Source organism: Aquarana catesbeiana, linkage group LG07 (genome assembly GCF_042186555.1).
Source record: "Aquarana catesbeiana isolate 2022-GZ linkage group LG07, ASM4218655v1, whole genome shotgun sequence".
NCBI lineage: Eukaryota > Metazoa > Chordata > Amphibia > Anura > Ranidae > Aquarana > Aquarana catesbeiana.
In genome coordinates this window covers 333918348-333933795 of record NC_133330.1, presented here as the reverse complement: position 1 = coordinate 333933795, position 15448 = coordinate 333918348, and the positions used below count along the sequence as shown (strand labels likewise).

Genomic DNA, 15448 nt, shown 5'->3' with positions numbered 1-15448 from the left:
ACTAAGGTGGAGTGGTTATCCCATGAATGAACCAAAGGCGCATCACTTAAGAAGTATCTGGTGAGTGGCCAATCTAAAAGGATGTGGTGTGTCACTCAGTCACATATGAATATTGAAGGAACACAGGAGCACGTTAATCACAGCAATTGATAGAAGATTTTGAAGCATTTTTTGGGGACTTTGTGATATATATTGCATATGTCAGCTGATTTATGTTTCTGATTTATGTTTTTGGTCCAGTTTGGTGATTTGTACACATGTATATGATATAATTTATGGGAAATTGTTCAGGTTAAAAAATAAGTTTTTTCACACAATAATAGGAAGGGTATGTAAATACTGTGAGTGGTGTAAATATGGGAGTAGCGCATTCACACACATTAATTAGCACTTCCAGCCCATTCTAATGAATGTTTTTTTTGAATGCAGCAACTCTGAAATTAATCTTTAAGGATATTTGAGGGATAAGTGGTTTTGCGCCGGTGACACACACATACTAACCTATAATTTAATAGTTAGTTATTATTAGTTAGTTAGTTATTCTTTCGAATTTTTGGATTTTCTTTCTTATTTTCGAATTTAAAAATTTTCTAATTTTCTAATTTACAAACTTACAAATTTTACCAATTTTAACATTTTTTTAAAATTTACGAATTTACAAATTGCGATCATAACGAATGACCCAAAAAAATCAAAAAAACAAAATGAATGAAACGAAAACGAACACATTTTTTGGCAGCGCACATGTCTACAAGAGAGGAGCCGGTACAACTGTGTAAGACTGAAGGGGAAAGGATGCAGTTCTCCTTATTGTGTTGGTGTCAGACTTCCTGAAGTAACTGAATAGTACATAAAGAATAATAAATAGGCAGATTTTAGAGTCAACTAATTCCTAATTTTTTTTTTTCTGGTCTCTTCCTGGGCTGTAGAATCTGGAGTTTGCACGAATCGTCACTAAAGTGGAGACGGCCCGGTTCCGGATTAGGAGAAATTCGCTGGTGTTGGATGAGGACATGCTGGTGGCCCTAATGGAGCTTCCTGACGCCTACAACTACGGGCCGTACGCCAGATTCATAAACGATTATGGCACGCATTTTGTCACCGCCGGGACTGTGGGTGGCACCCTGGACAATATCCTGGTACTCGATAAGGACGTTATGAAGAAAAACGGTTTGTTCTCTCAAGATTGTTTATTTAATCTGGAAAATGACTGAATGCATGAGCCTTAAAGGGTACCTGTCACTGGAGAAGTATGGGAGCTGCCATGGCTGAATTGGGTTCAACCACTCGCCTCCCAAGACAATTCTGACACTTCTCTCCTACATGTAAAAATCATCATTTATTTTTTTTTTTTGCTATAAAATTATTTAGGACCCCCAAACATTATATATATATATATATATTTTTAGCAGAGACCCTAGGGAATAAAATGGCAGTCATCGCAACTTTTTATGTCTTTGCGCAGCAATTTTTCAAACGCAATTTTTTTAGGGGAAAAAAAAAAAAACACTTTCATGAATTAAAAAAAAAAACAAAACAAAACACAATATTTACCCCAATTTATTTGTTTAATGCGAAAGATGATATGCCGAGTAGATAGACACCTAACATAATACGCTTTAAAATTGCGCACACAAACTTTGGTACTTAAAAAATCTCCATAGGCTACAGCTTAACATTTTTTACAGGTTATATGTTTAGAGTTACAGAGCAGGTCTTGTGCTAGAAATATTTCTCTCGCTCGAATGTTCGCAGTGATACCTCACATGTCTGGTTTGAAAGGTCGTTTACATATGCGGGCGCGACCTACGTATGCGTTCACTTCTGCGTGCGAGCACAAAGGGACACTTTCATTTTTTATTTTTTTATTGTTGATTTTATTTTAATGTTTTTATTTTTACATTTTCCCTTTTAATTTGCTACTTTTTGATCACGTTTATTCTTATTTATTCCTCTTATTTATTCCTTTTATTTTATTCCTTTTATTTTTTTTTTTTTGTTTATTCCTTTCATTCCTATAACGCAACCTACGTATGCATTCACTTCTGTGTGCGAGGGACGCTTTCTTTGGGTCCAGTTTGGACATTTTCACTTAGGGGTGTACTCACTTTTGTTGCCAGTGGTTTAGACATTAATGGCTGTGTGTTGAGTTATTTTGAGGGGACAGCAAATTTACACTGTTATACAAGCTGTACACTCACTACTTTACATTGTAGACAAGTGTCATTTCTTCAGTGTTGTCACATGAAAAGATAGAATAAAATATTTACACAAATGTGAGGGGTGTACTTACTTCTGTGAGATACTGTATATCTGATGTCTTCAGGGGCACCCCCCCCCCCCCCCAATGTTGACATGTATACTCAGCACAACCTCATCTGTTATATTTTGAAAAAGTGGGTAATATAATGTGTTTTTATGCGCTAATATTAACTTTATTGTATTTTTTTACGGAAAATATGCAATTTTGTGTTAATATCATGTGACATCAGAAAATTTGGAATTAACACTGCACTATTTTAATTTATTTTCACACCTAAAATGTTCATTTTTAACATGTGCAAAAAAAAAACCAAAACAAAGACAAAGCTTTGACACGGTTTTTAAAGTCCTCCCTACCTACCGAGCAATAGAGGCCATGAAGAGAAAATGCTCTTGCGTTTTTTATAGCTGATGCAGATTGGCAGTTGATAATGTAATGTCTCCTACTTTCTTGCAGAGTTAACCTACAGGATGGTTGAGAACTGTTTTGGTGGTAATGTGGGGGTCAGTTTCAGTGACCCTTCCAACCCAGGAGTTGAAGGATTTGCTGGTTTCAAGGGCAAGGAATGCAAAAAATTTGAAAAGCAAACAGCAAGTAAGTTTCTAGTTGCAATGTATTAACTTAATGCAGTCATATCACAAAAGCCCTGCTGGAGGACTCTGCTCCTTCCTCCATAACTCTCCTCTCCTGAAATACTCTGCTCTGCTGGAGGACTCTGCTCCTTCCTCTATAACTCTCCTCTCCTAAAATATTCTGCTCTGCTGGAGGACTCTGCTCCTTCCTCTATAACTCTCCTCTCCTAAAATACTCTGCTGGAAGACTCTGCTCCTTCCTCTATAACTCTCCTCTCCTAAAATACTCTGCTGGAAGACTCTGCTCCTTCCTCTATAACTCTCCTCTCCTGAAATACTCCGCTCTGCTGGAGGACTCTGCTCCTTCCTCTATAACTTTCCTCTCCTGAAATACTCCGCTCTGCTGGAGGACTCTGCTCCTTCCTCTATAACTCTCCTCTCCTTAAATACTCTGCTGGAGGACTCTGCTCCTTCTTCTATAACTCTCCTCTCCTGAAATCCTCTGCTCTGCTGGAGGATTCTGCTCCTTCCTCTATAACTCTCTTCTCCTGAAATACTCCGCTCTGCTGGAGGACTCTGCTCCTTCCTCTATAACTCTCTTCTCCTGAAATACTCCGCTCTGCTGGAGGACTCTGCTCCTTCCTCTATAACTTTCCTCTCCTGAAATACTCTGCTCTGCTGGAGGACTCTGCTCCTTCTTCTATAACTCTCCTCTCCTGAAATACTCTGCTGGAGGACTCTGCTCCTTCTTCTATAACTCTCCTCTCCTGAAATCCTCTGCTCTGCTGGAGGAATCTGCTCCTTCCTCTATAACTCTCTTCTCCTGAAATACTCTGCTCTGCTGGAAACTCTGCTCTATCCATCATCTAACTCTCCTCTCCTGAATTGTATGACACTATCATGCTTTCCCCATTAACAGTTGAGAGCGGAAGTGAAAGTGCAATAAAAGATGTCCTCACGCTGGTGGTAGGAGGAGACACGGGATCAGCTGGGGGATTATCAAACTTGTTCGATGGGACCACGTATCGCTTCTGGGGCCGTTCCCTGAAATACAACCCGGCCGTCATCGACTATGAGGTGACCTATTAAATGCTGAATATTCCTGAAACTTTTTAGAATTGTATATTCAACTCTATTCTTCCCATTCCTTTAAAATATAAAGGTGGGTGTGGCTTCAAAGTGGGTGTGGCTGAATAGGTTTAGTTTAATGAGCTTGATGAGAAAGGGTCAGATTGTGGAAAACATTTTTTTTTATTACAAAAGATTGCATTTAATATGTAGACATTCTACCTGACCTATCTATTTATTGTACTACTGTCCCAAAATACAGTGTCTTAAAGTATTCATACCCCTTGAAATTTTCCACATTTTGTCATATTACAACCAAACAACGTAAATGTATTTTATTGGAATTTTATGTGTTAGACTAACACAACGTGGCACATAATTGTGAAGTGGAAGGAAAATGATAAATGGTTTTTAAATTTTTTTTTACAAATAAATATGTAAAAAGTGTGGCGTGCATTTATATTCAGCCCCCTTTACTCTGATACCCCTAACTAAAATCTAGTGGAACCAATTGCCTTCAGAAGTCACCTAATTTAGTAAATAGAGTCCACCTGTGTGTAATTTCATCTCAGTATAAATACAGCTGTTCTGTGAAGCCCTCAGAGGTTTATTAGAGAACCTTAGTGAACAAACAGCATCATGAAGGCCAAGGAAGTTGTGGAGAAGTTTAAAGCAGGGTTAGGTTATAAAAAAAAAATATCCCAAGCTTTGAACATCTCACGGGTCCAATTAATTTGAAAATGGAAAGAGTATGGCACAACTGCAAACCTACCAAGACATGGCCGTCCACCTAAACTGACCGGCCGGGCAAGGAGAGCATTCATCAGAGAAGAGCCAAGAGGTCCATGGTAACTCTGGAGGAGCTGCAGAGATCCACAGCTCAGGTGGGAGAATCTGTCCACAGGACAACTATTAGTCGTGATCTCCACAAATTAGGACTTTATGGAAGAGTGACAAGAAGAAAGACATTGTTGATAGAAAGCCATAAGAATTCCTGTTTGCAGTTTGTGAGAAGTCATGTGGAGGACACAACAAACATGTAGAAGAAGGTGATCTGGTCAGATGAGACCAAAATTGAACTTTTTGGCCTAAAAGCAAAACGCTATGTGTGCAGGAAAACTAACACTGCACATCACCCTGAACACACCATCCCCACCGTGAAACATGGTGGTGGCAGCATCATGTTGTGGGGATGCTTTTCTTCAGCAGGGACAGGGAAGCTGGTCAGAGTTGATGGGAAGATGGATGGAGCCAAATACAGGACAATCTTAGAAGAAAACCTGTTAGAGTTTGCAAAAGACTTGAGACTGGGGCGGAGGTTCACCTTCCAGCAGGACAACGACCCGAAACATACAGCCAGAGCTACAATGGAATGATTTAGATCAGGCATGTCCAAAGTCCGGCCCGCGGGCCATTTGATGTGGCCCCCACTTGGAATTTACATACGCATCCATCTGTGGCCCCCCAAGCTCGAGCGTGTTATGTTTTTTTTGCTGTGAATATATCTTCTTTAGCTGAACAAATCCCCGAGCGCCGCGCTAATTGTTGATGAGCCGGGGGGTGTGGCTGGGCGTGTTCAGAAGTCAATGTGCCCGAGCCGCTATGAAGCTGACAGCGCGTAGAGCCAATCACAAGCACTGTGACTATTCCCGATCTCTGCATCTGCAGTCTGCAGATCGGGGAAATGTCACAGTGCCTGTGATTGGCGGTGACGCCGCGCGCTATCAGCTTTCTTCCTTGCAGGCTCGGGCACATCGACTTTTAACAATGAGCGCGGCGCTCGGGGATTTGTTCAGCTAAAGAAGATGGGTATATTCACAGCAAAAAAACATAACATGCTTGAGCTTGGGGGCCACAGATGGATATACTTGGGGGAGCACAGATGGATATACTTGGGGGAGCACAGATGGATATACTTGGGGGGCACAGATGGATATACTTGGGGGGCCACAGATGGATATACTTGGGGGGGGCACAGATGGATATACTTGGGGGGGAGCACAGATGGATATACTTGGGGGGGAGCACAGATGGATATACTTGGGGGGGGGGTACAGATGGATATACTTGGGGGGGCACAGATGGATATACTTGGGGGGGCACAGATGGATATACTTGGGGGGGCACAGATGGATATACTTGGGGGGGCACAGATGGATATACTTGGGGGGCCACAGATGGATATACTGGGGGGGCACAGATGGATATACTTGGGGGGGCACAGATGGATATACTTGGGGGGGCACAGATGGATATACTTGGGGGGGCACAGATGGATATACTTGGGGGGCCACAGATGGATATACTGGGGGGCACAGATGGATATACTTGGGGGGGCACAGATGGATATACTTGGGGGGCCACAGATGGATATACTGGGGGGGCCACAGATGGATATACTGGGGGGGGCACAGATGGATATACTTGGGGGGAGCACAGATGGATATACTTGGGGGGGAGCACAGATGGATATACTTGAGGGGCCACAGATGGATATACTTGGGGGGGAGCACAGATGGATATACTTGGGGGGGTACAGATGGATATACTTGGGGGGGCACAGATGGATATACTTGGGGGGGCACAGATGGATATACTTGGGGGGCCACAGATGGATATACTGGGGGGGCACAGATGGATATACTTGGGGGGAGCACAGATGGATATACTTGGGGGGAGCACAGATGGATATACTTGGGGGGCCACAGATGGATATACTTGGGGGGGGTACAGATGGATATACTTGGGGGGGCACAGATGGATATACTTGGGGGGGGCACAGATGGATATACTTGGGGGGAGCACAGATGGATATACTTGGGGGGGCACAGATGGATATACTTGGGGGGGCACAGATGGATATATATGTAAATTCCAAGTGGGGGCCACATCCAACCGTAACGCGGTTCCTTTCAATCAGTGAGAGGCACTGCTGGATTAGGCTGGCTAAAGAAAAGATTATTATTTAAAAAAATAATAAACGCTCAAGCTCATCCCTACCCCGAGAGGTGCTTGGGGTTTGGTCAGAGGTTAAAGAAGAGATATATATATAAAAAAATTTTTACACGCCTGGGCTCATTGTTACCCTGAGAAGAGAAGATATATATATTATATATCATCATATATTGTCATCAATGTTACGACATGAATAGTATTCCATTTGCAATAAACTTTGCATAAAATATTTCATTTGCATTTAATTTTAAAAGTCAGGCAAAATAGTCGGCCCTCACGCATGTTCACTTCATGAAATCTGGCCCTCTTTGAAAAAAGTTTGGACACCCCTGGTTTAGATCAAAGCATATTCATATGTTAGAATGGCCCAGTCAAAGTCCAGACCTAAATCCAATTGAGAATCTGTGGCAAGACTTGAAAATTGCTGTTCACAGACGCTCTCCATCCAATCTGACAGAGCTTGAGATATTTTGCCAAGAAGAATGGGAAAAAATGTCCCTCTCTAGATGTGCAAAGCTGGTAGAGACATCCCCAAAAAGACTTGTAGAGAAAGGGGGTTCTACAAAGTATTGACTCCGGGGGGCGCCATACAAATGTACCCCCCACACTTTTCACAGATTTATTTGTAAAGAATTTTGAAAACCATTTATCATTTTCCTTCCACTTCACAATTATGTGCCACTTTGTGTTGGTCTATTACATAAAATCCCCATAAAATACATTTACATTTTGGTTGTAACATGATAAAAATGTGGAACATTTCAAGGGGTGTGAATACTTTTTCAAGGCATCGTACATTGCAGCATTTGGGTCTTATTTTGAAATAGTTTTATTTGCTATCAGTTTATTCTATTTTATGAGAGTTGAAAAAAATCTCCTTTTTCAGAACTACATTGTTTAGTAGACAATGGGCCAATGGTGTGTGTCTCTTCTCGGAGAGTCTCCCCTAGAACATGACAGTCCAAAGCAAACCATGACTCAATGACTTGCTGTGACAACAATCAATCGATTGAGAGTACCCTACGGGGGGGGGGGGGGGACTTGGAAAGACTTTGTGCAACAGGGCTGACCCTTATCTCTTCCTCCTGACAAGAGGAAAGGGGGTACACAGAGCTACCGGAAGATTAATGGCACAGCAGGCCATGGCACTTTCAAGGACTATAGGAGATCATCAATGACTCCAGCACCGTCCATCTAAAGCAGGGATCCTCAAACTACGGCCTTCCAGCTGTTGCAGAACTACACATCCCATGAGGCATTGTAAAACTCTGACATCCCCAAAAAGACTTGCAGCTGTAATTGCAGAGAAAGGGGCTTCTACAAAGTATTGACTCCAGGGGGTGCCATACAAATGTACCCCCCACACTTTTCACATATTTATTTGTAAAAAAAATTTGAAGAACCATTTATCATTTTCCTTCCACTTCACAATTATGTGCCACTTTGTGTTGGTCTATCACATAAAATCCCAATAAAATACATTAACGTTTTTGGTTGTAACATGACAAAATGTGGAGAATTTCAGGGGGTATGAATACTTTTTTCAAGGCACTATCGAAAGGGAACAGCAGAAGTGATGTCATGCGATCGCTTTCAAGTTACTATATCATGGAGCTGATTCGGTCTTTGTTCGGCTCTGTGATCAGCTGGCGGAAGCACCATCTGCGGAGACCCCGGTAAAGCAGTAAAGCCACGGAAGACAGCAGGGGGGGGGGCGACTTACATTAGGATTGTTTGTACAAGGGAGCCAACCATCAACTCTGAAAAACAGTACTGGGATGATGTCTACAGCGGCAGGCATGATCTCAGTATAACCACTTGAAGACCAGTGACGTGACTGGTCGGCAGGTGGCTAGGCATGCATCGATTTAGCTAGGTATGCATTGTATATTGAAATGTTTCAGGTATGCCCGTTGGAAATGTTTATTTTTTTTTCTCATTATACACATTTTTTATTTACATATTAGCATATTATTTACATAATATCTCCTGTCTGGTCAATATTTATATAAAAAAAAAATGTTACTTTGTATCTTTCTATCTCCCATCTGATCAGTGTTTATAAACAATGTTACTTTGTATCTCTCTATCTCCTGTCTTTTTATAAACAATGTTACATTGTATCTATATCCTGTCTGATCAATATTTAAAAACACTGTGGGGGTTATTTACGAAAGGAAATTCCACTTTGCACTACAAGTGCAAACTACAAGTGCAACGTGCACTTAAAATTGCACTGAAAGTGCACTTGGAAGTAAAGTCGCTGTAGATCCGAGGGGGACATGCAAGGAAAATAAAAAAACAGCATTTTAGCTTGCGCATGATTGGATGATAAAATCAGCAGAGCTTCCCCCTCATTTCAGATCTTCCCCTCAGATTTGCAGCGACTGCACTTCAAAGTGCAATTTCAAGTGCACTTTGCACTTGTAGTTTGCACTTGTACTGCAAAGTGTATTTGCCTTTTCCAAATAACCCCCTGCTACTTTATATCTCTTTATCTCCTGTCTGAACAGTATTTATAAACACTGCATTAGTCTGTTTTTTTTTTTTTTTTGTTTTTTTTTACAGCAGCAGCTATTACATTTGCTGTACTTACACTCACAGCCAGCAATTGCTGACAAGTACAAGTATATGGACTTGCAGTGGGCAGAAGGACAGGGTGTGCTACACATGCCCTGTGTACTTTGAATACGTTTTGTTGGCACGTGTAGCATGCCCAGCGCCCTCAGCTGGTGAAGCCCTGGTGGTCAGGAACTGAATCTGAAATTGTACCAAGGGGGTTTTTACTGTTGGAGTATATAAAACATAAATTAGCAATCAGGAGTGGCTCAGCCTACCAAGCTTCACTTATAACTAAATTGTCACTTTTGGGTTTAGCCTTCCAAACTGTGGAACGCTCTTTGGCAGATGCTGTAATAATCTCGGTTACATTTCAGCTGCTGCCCATACATGAAGGCCTGAAATTGACGGACCTTTCAGGCATTGAGGTGAAGAGACAGAATCTGAAGAGGGCCTACGACGAGTACCTGAGCGAGTTCCACTCCTGCCGCTGCGGCCCTTGTGAGAACAACGGGGAGCCCATTCTGAATAACAACCAATGCTCCTGTCAGTGCCCTGCAGGATACGACGGCCCAGCGTGTGAGCGCACACAGCGTTCAGGTAGGTGACTTCTTACTGCATTGTGGGACTTCAAGTGTAAGTAAACCCTCCTATTGTTTTCAGCCAAGGAAGCTGCCATCTTTGCCTCTGTTTAATCTACAACCAGGGCTGGTGCTACCACTAGGCAAACTAGGCAGCCGCCTAGGGTGCACTGCTGCCTAGGGCGCCTGGCCGCAGGTGTTCCTACTCTCTTCTCTCTGCAGCAAGCAACTAAGTCTCAGCATGAGCAGGCAGCCGCCGCTCCATTCACACATGGTGTCAAAGGCACGGCGTCGGCGGAGGACTGTGTCTGTGTCCCAACTCCCAAATGAATGGAAGCAAGCAAACATTTATTGATGGGCGCTGGTGAGGCTGCATTGATGGGCGCTGGTGAGGCTGCATTGATGGGCGCTGGTGAGGCTGCATTGATGGGCGCTGGTGAGGCTGCATTGATGGGCGCTGGTGAGGCTGCATTTAATGGGCGCTGGTGAGGCTGCATTTGATGGGCAATTCATTTAAAAGGTGGGCTATACATGGGCAGGGCAAAGGGGGTGGAGCCAAGGTGTGGGGGGCGGCAAAATGAGGTTTTGCCTAGGGTGTCAAAAATCCTTGCACCAGCCCTGTCTACAACTGCCATGATGCTGCACATGTGATCAGTTTTGACACCAGCCATTGGATGGCTTGACAGTTTGGTTGAGAGCACAACCAATGGGAGTGTTACATTTCTGTCTCGTGCCTGAAATGAAACAGTTTTATGGATGGGTTTACTTCCGCTTTAAGTACTTTCTGGAAGGAAGGCACTCCCACAACTGTGTCATCTATAGTTCTGTATGTACGAGCAATATATAACAAATCCCATCAGCTCTTATACCTGGTTATAAATACATGTTTAGTATTCAAATAACTTGAGAATCACAACTAGGAGAGTATTCATCCATGCTTCTCTTCAACTTAGACCAATGGTCTACGTCATCAGGAGTAGCAGAGAAAGGCAATTATCTAATTATCTAAACCTGGTACCACCTGTCCCAAAAAGAGTGGTAGGAGATTGAAGGACCAGCTCCAGGATCCATACCATGGAAGAATATTCCTTTCAATAAAAAAAAAATGAAACTGTCCTCTCCACCATCCTAGTCCAAAGAAGCCTTGTGATATCATTAAAACCTGGTGTCTGAATAATAGGCTCATACTAGAGCTGGCCCTAAAATTCAGATGACTTTAGAGTTGGACTGAATTTTAGGAAATCAGATGTTCCAAGCCAAATCCAAGATACAGCGCTAGTCTAAAGACGGTTCCATCTGCTTCACCGGATGCTTGAGAATCCTTAGCTTGCTGAAAGCCCCCCCTCCCCCCCCCACCCCCCTTAATCTATCTTCCTATCCCTGGTAGGATTTAAAAAGAAAGTGGCTCAGAATGTTTTTTAACTTCATTATCCAATTAGCCAGCAGCTTCCCTGTTAGGACCTGGATACAAACTCGAGACCTCTGCCGTGTCTTCTTGCTGAGCCACCTGGAGTACTGGAGAGCTCCCTGGACAATTCCTTGAATGATCGTGCCTTGAACCTTGTTTCTCTTGAACCTTGAGCCCTGAGTTCCTCCCATGAACTTCCTATTAAAGCCAAGCTTTTTCACTTCCTGTGTGCCAGATTATTGTGCTCTCTTACAGCCAATCTCTAGCTCTCGTCACTCCTAGTGCCATCCGTATTTTCACTACCACTCATTACCGAACCCTTGGCTTGTTCCTCGATTACGCTTCTGCTTGATCCCAACCTGCAACCACTTGTTACCAACCTTTGACTTGTTTACTGGCTACACTTCTGCTTGATCCCTACCTGCTATATCTGCTAATGGACCCGGGTTGCTCACCTCCTGGTGGGGCAATTCTGAGGACCACAACCTGGTACTAACATGCAGCAAAACCCATCTCCACCATAAAAAAAATGGTGAACACCGGTTCATGAAAGCTCGTATCATCCACCAGTATGACCTGCTTCTGTACAGCAATCTTTTGCTTTTGTGGGCCGCTGTGTGCAGCATACGGGAGTACAGCATCCTACAGTGTAGAACTTCAGAGTGATAACAGAAGGATGGACGTGTATTAATTCTTCTTTTTTTTTTTTTTTTTTTTTTGTTACAGGCACCAAAGCCAATGGTAACTGGGGTTGCTGGTCGTCCTGGTCCAACTGCCAATCTGGAACTCGCCAGAGGTCGAGGCTGTGCAATAATCCACCACCTAAAAATGGAGGCACCTCGTGTCTCGGGAAGAGCGCCCAAAGGCAATCCTGTTAAGTTTGTGTTATCCCTCCAGCACATCTAACTGTAACAATCTGTCATTCAATTCTATACCAAAATAAAGATGTAAATATGAGAGAGCTTTGGTTTTTCTTTACAAAAATGTTCTTGAATTTTACCATAAGACTGTGTTGGAGAGCTGACACTGTGACAAATGTTCTAGCCATGGGGGAAATATGGGTTGCAGAAAATCTGAACAAAGGTAGTAAGGTCATAGATATTGAACATCATGGGTCAAGAAGGGTATGGGTTTAATTCAACCTTTGGTGGTGGATTATTGGACTGTTTTCATCTTATTTTTTCACTCGTTATTTTATGTACTATAGCTTTTTTTAGCGTGGTATGAAAACATAGTTGTTTTTTTCTTTACAACACATCTCTTGTATTAGAGCGCCACTCTAGAGGAAGGAGCACAGGGGACACCTTTGAACAATAGCATTGTCAGTCGGGGGTGGGGGAGTGTGTGATGTACTAGCAGATTTATATACGCTGACACATTGAAGCGAAACTCCAGCTCACATTTTATAATCATTTTTTTTTTCCTTTTTGGGACAAAGGTTTTACCCAAATAAATAAAAGGTGATCATTGGAAGCAACCCCTGTCAGTGGTAAATGGTTTGTCTCATCTCTCAAACTGCTACATCTGCAGGGCAGCTTGTTCTGTTGAAAAAAACAACAGACTCACTGGCCGGATTACCAGGTGAAAATAAAGGTAAGAAAGCCTAAAAAATAAAAAAAAGAAAGCAGCCACCGCATCTAAGAGTTGGGAAGCCGCAACATTATAAATGCTTACGTTTGGGTTTAATACTGCTTTAAACACACTGTGTAAATTTTCGTCGCTTCCAGCCAAATTTTGCAAACCACATTTTTTGAAGCATCATGCGGCTTCAACCCGAAGCTGGTCAGATTGGACATTAAAGTGTCCCTGAGCAACAGTTGGAAGAGGAGTTCTGCATATCTGAAGAAGGGGTTTGTTGGCCGGCGCCACGTGAATATATCAAACCATGAGAAAATTTAATTTCCCGGCTGGCCTAAAATCAGTGCTGGGGCAAGGTCACCCATCGCCCAGGGCAAAGGTGCCAAACTGCACCCCCCCCAACCCATTCATGGTGTGCAAGCTTGATGGATCCTACACCCAACAGTCACTTACTTGTCAAAATCACTGCTGCCGTCACTACTCCTGTTAGCCTTGCACCAGAAAGAAGGTGCCCCCATCCCTACAGTAACCCATTGTGCCCAGGGCAGCCGCCCCTTGTGCCCAGGGCAGCTGCCCCCTCCTGCCCTCCCCTTGTCCCTGCCCTGCCTAAAAGTGAACAGTATTTAGGTGTTTATGGCAGCGACAGGGCCCCCTAAGGCAGCCCAAAAGGTGATTCAATATTCTTTCCTTCCACTGTGGTTGAAAGGAAAGAAAATCGCTCCATTCCTCCATCAACAGTCAGTGTTGATGGAGGAATCCCTCCCACAGCACTATTGTGTTCTGCCAGTGGGGGGGGCGAGAAGAGCCACCCTGGCTGGTAGAACACAATGGATTTCTGCTAGCAGCTATAGCCGCCGGCAGTACTCGTATGTAGAAAATCTGACAGGCTGGCCTGGACCCAAGTCTATTGATGGATTTCGAACCATGTATAGCAGTCCAAAAGTGATACTAAACCCAGGACCCTGCAGTCACTATATCTGGTCTCCCACAGTACACAGAACATGGAAGTGAAATTACTTTAGTAAATATAAACTAAATACCTTTTCTCATCAGCAGTATTTAGCAGTCTTGTGACTTCTATCGGTGTCCAGCCAAGCACTGGTTAAAGCTTGTAGGAGGAGTTTCCTGACGGTCCTATGAGACTGCAAGACCCCTGACCATCTGTCTGTTGGCCCTGTGCTGATCACATGTTCAGTGCGTTATCTTCTATTTAACGCTGTATATTTCAGTGCATTACTGCAAGTTTAATGCTGTATATTTCAGTGAATTACTGCAAGTTCCGTTTAATGCAGTATAGTTCAGTGACTTCTATCAGTGTCCAGCCAAGCATTGGTTAAAGCTTGTAGGAGGAGTTTCCTGACGGTCCTATGAGACTGCAAGACCCCTGATCATCTGGACAGAGCTGATTGGCCCTGTGCTGATCACATGCGCTCTCCCAAGAAGAAAAAAAACGCCCAGGGCGTTCCAAAACAAGAATATACTTATTATTATTATATTAAGGGGCACCCTGATGGGCACATTTTATATTAAGGGGCACTCTGATGGGCACAACAAAACGTGCCCCTTAACGTAAAATCTGCCCATCAGAGTGCCCCTTAATAAAAAAATGTGCCCACCAGTGTTGCTCTTAAAATAAAATATGCCCATCATGGATGCCCCCCCACCCCCCACCCCCAATAAATTGTACCTCTCAGGGCATCCGTCCCTTACGCCCCCCCCCCCCCCCCCCCCCTCCGTACTGGCTCTGAGACCATGCCTGAACAATGTGTGTCAGTAGCTTGCAGTTTCCCCCAGGGGTGCGTTGACAGGATGAGAACACAGGAGTACAATTGGGAGCCAGTTGTCACTCTATAACAGGAAGCAACGGGGACTTCCTTCCTGGCAGGATCACCGGGGACTCTAAATGAAAAGTTGCAGATTTAAAACAACTTTTGCATTTACATGAACCTGGTTAAGCTTAAGCCACTGGCATGGCGATTAACAGAATGAAATGGAGTTTTATAATATAATAAAAATAATAACAATCCTATCATTTCCATCTTCCCGCTATTAAATGAATAAAGTGACCCAAGAAGCTGATTGTGAAAATTTATTGGAGTTATTTCAGACACATTTTCCAGAAAAGAAGACCCATCAGCCCCCAAAGCGGCAGACCTGCAGTCCCCACATACCATCCTTTCCCAGTAGGGGGGGCAACTAACAGCTTCTGCTCTCCGCGGATGCATCTGGACAAGGCCGACCTCCGTTCCTCGGTGAAGGGTTATTGCACTGTCGTTGTCTTGTTTGGACTCTTCCGGAACATGACGTCCAACTGGACCAACAACCCCAACCTCCATCAATGGGGGGAACTGAAAAAAACAAAAAAAAACCAGCAGCACTTAAGTCTTCCATGGTCTTCTATAGATCAACATGGGAATCCTCTGTGCATACACCTGGTTGAGGTCCTGCTGTGGGCAGTTTAGCT

The 15448-nt window shown here is 43.4% G+C and overlaps 2 protein-coding genes across 2 annotated transcripts in view; one reads left to right on the top strand and one right to left on the bottom strand.

Moving 5' to 3' along the window:
* Nucleotides 1–12363, top strand: part of C8A (complement C8 alpha chain) — a 43434-nt gene extending 31071 nt beyond the window's left edge. Inside the window, exons 7-11 of the mRNA XM_073593882.1 lie at nt 930–1170; nt 2720–2857; nt 3755–3912; nt 9795–10017; nt 12133–12363. Of these exons, the coding sequence (XP_073449983.1) occupies nt 930–1170; nt 2720–2857; nt 3755–3912; nt 9795–10017; nt 12133–12284 (912 nt within the window). The 3' untranslated portion in view covers nt 12285–12363. The remainder of the gene's footprint in view (nt 1–929; nt 1171–2719; nt 2858–3754; nt 3913–9794; nt 10018–12132) is intronic.
* Nucleotides 12364–15060: 2697 nt separating this feature from the next.
* Nucleotides 15061–15448, bottom strand: part of LOC141103843 (complement component C8 beta chain-like) — a 36848-nt gene continuing 36460 nt past the window's right edge. Inside the window, exon 12 of the mRNA XM_073593880.1 lies at nt 15061–15332. Coding sequence (XP_073449981.1) covers nt 15181–15332 — 152 coding nt within the window. The 3' untranslated portion in view covers nt 15061–15180. The remainder of the gene's footprint in view (nt 15333–15448) is intronic.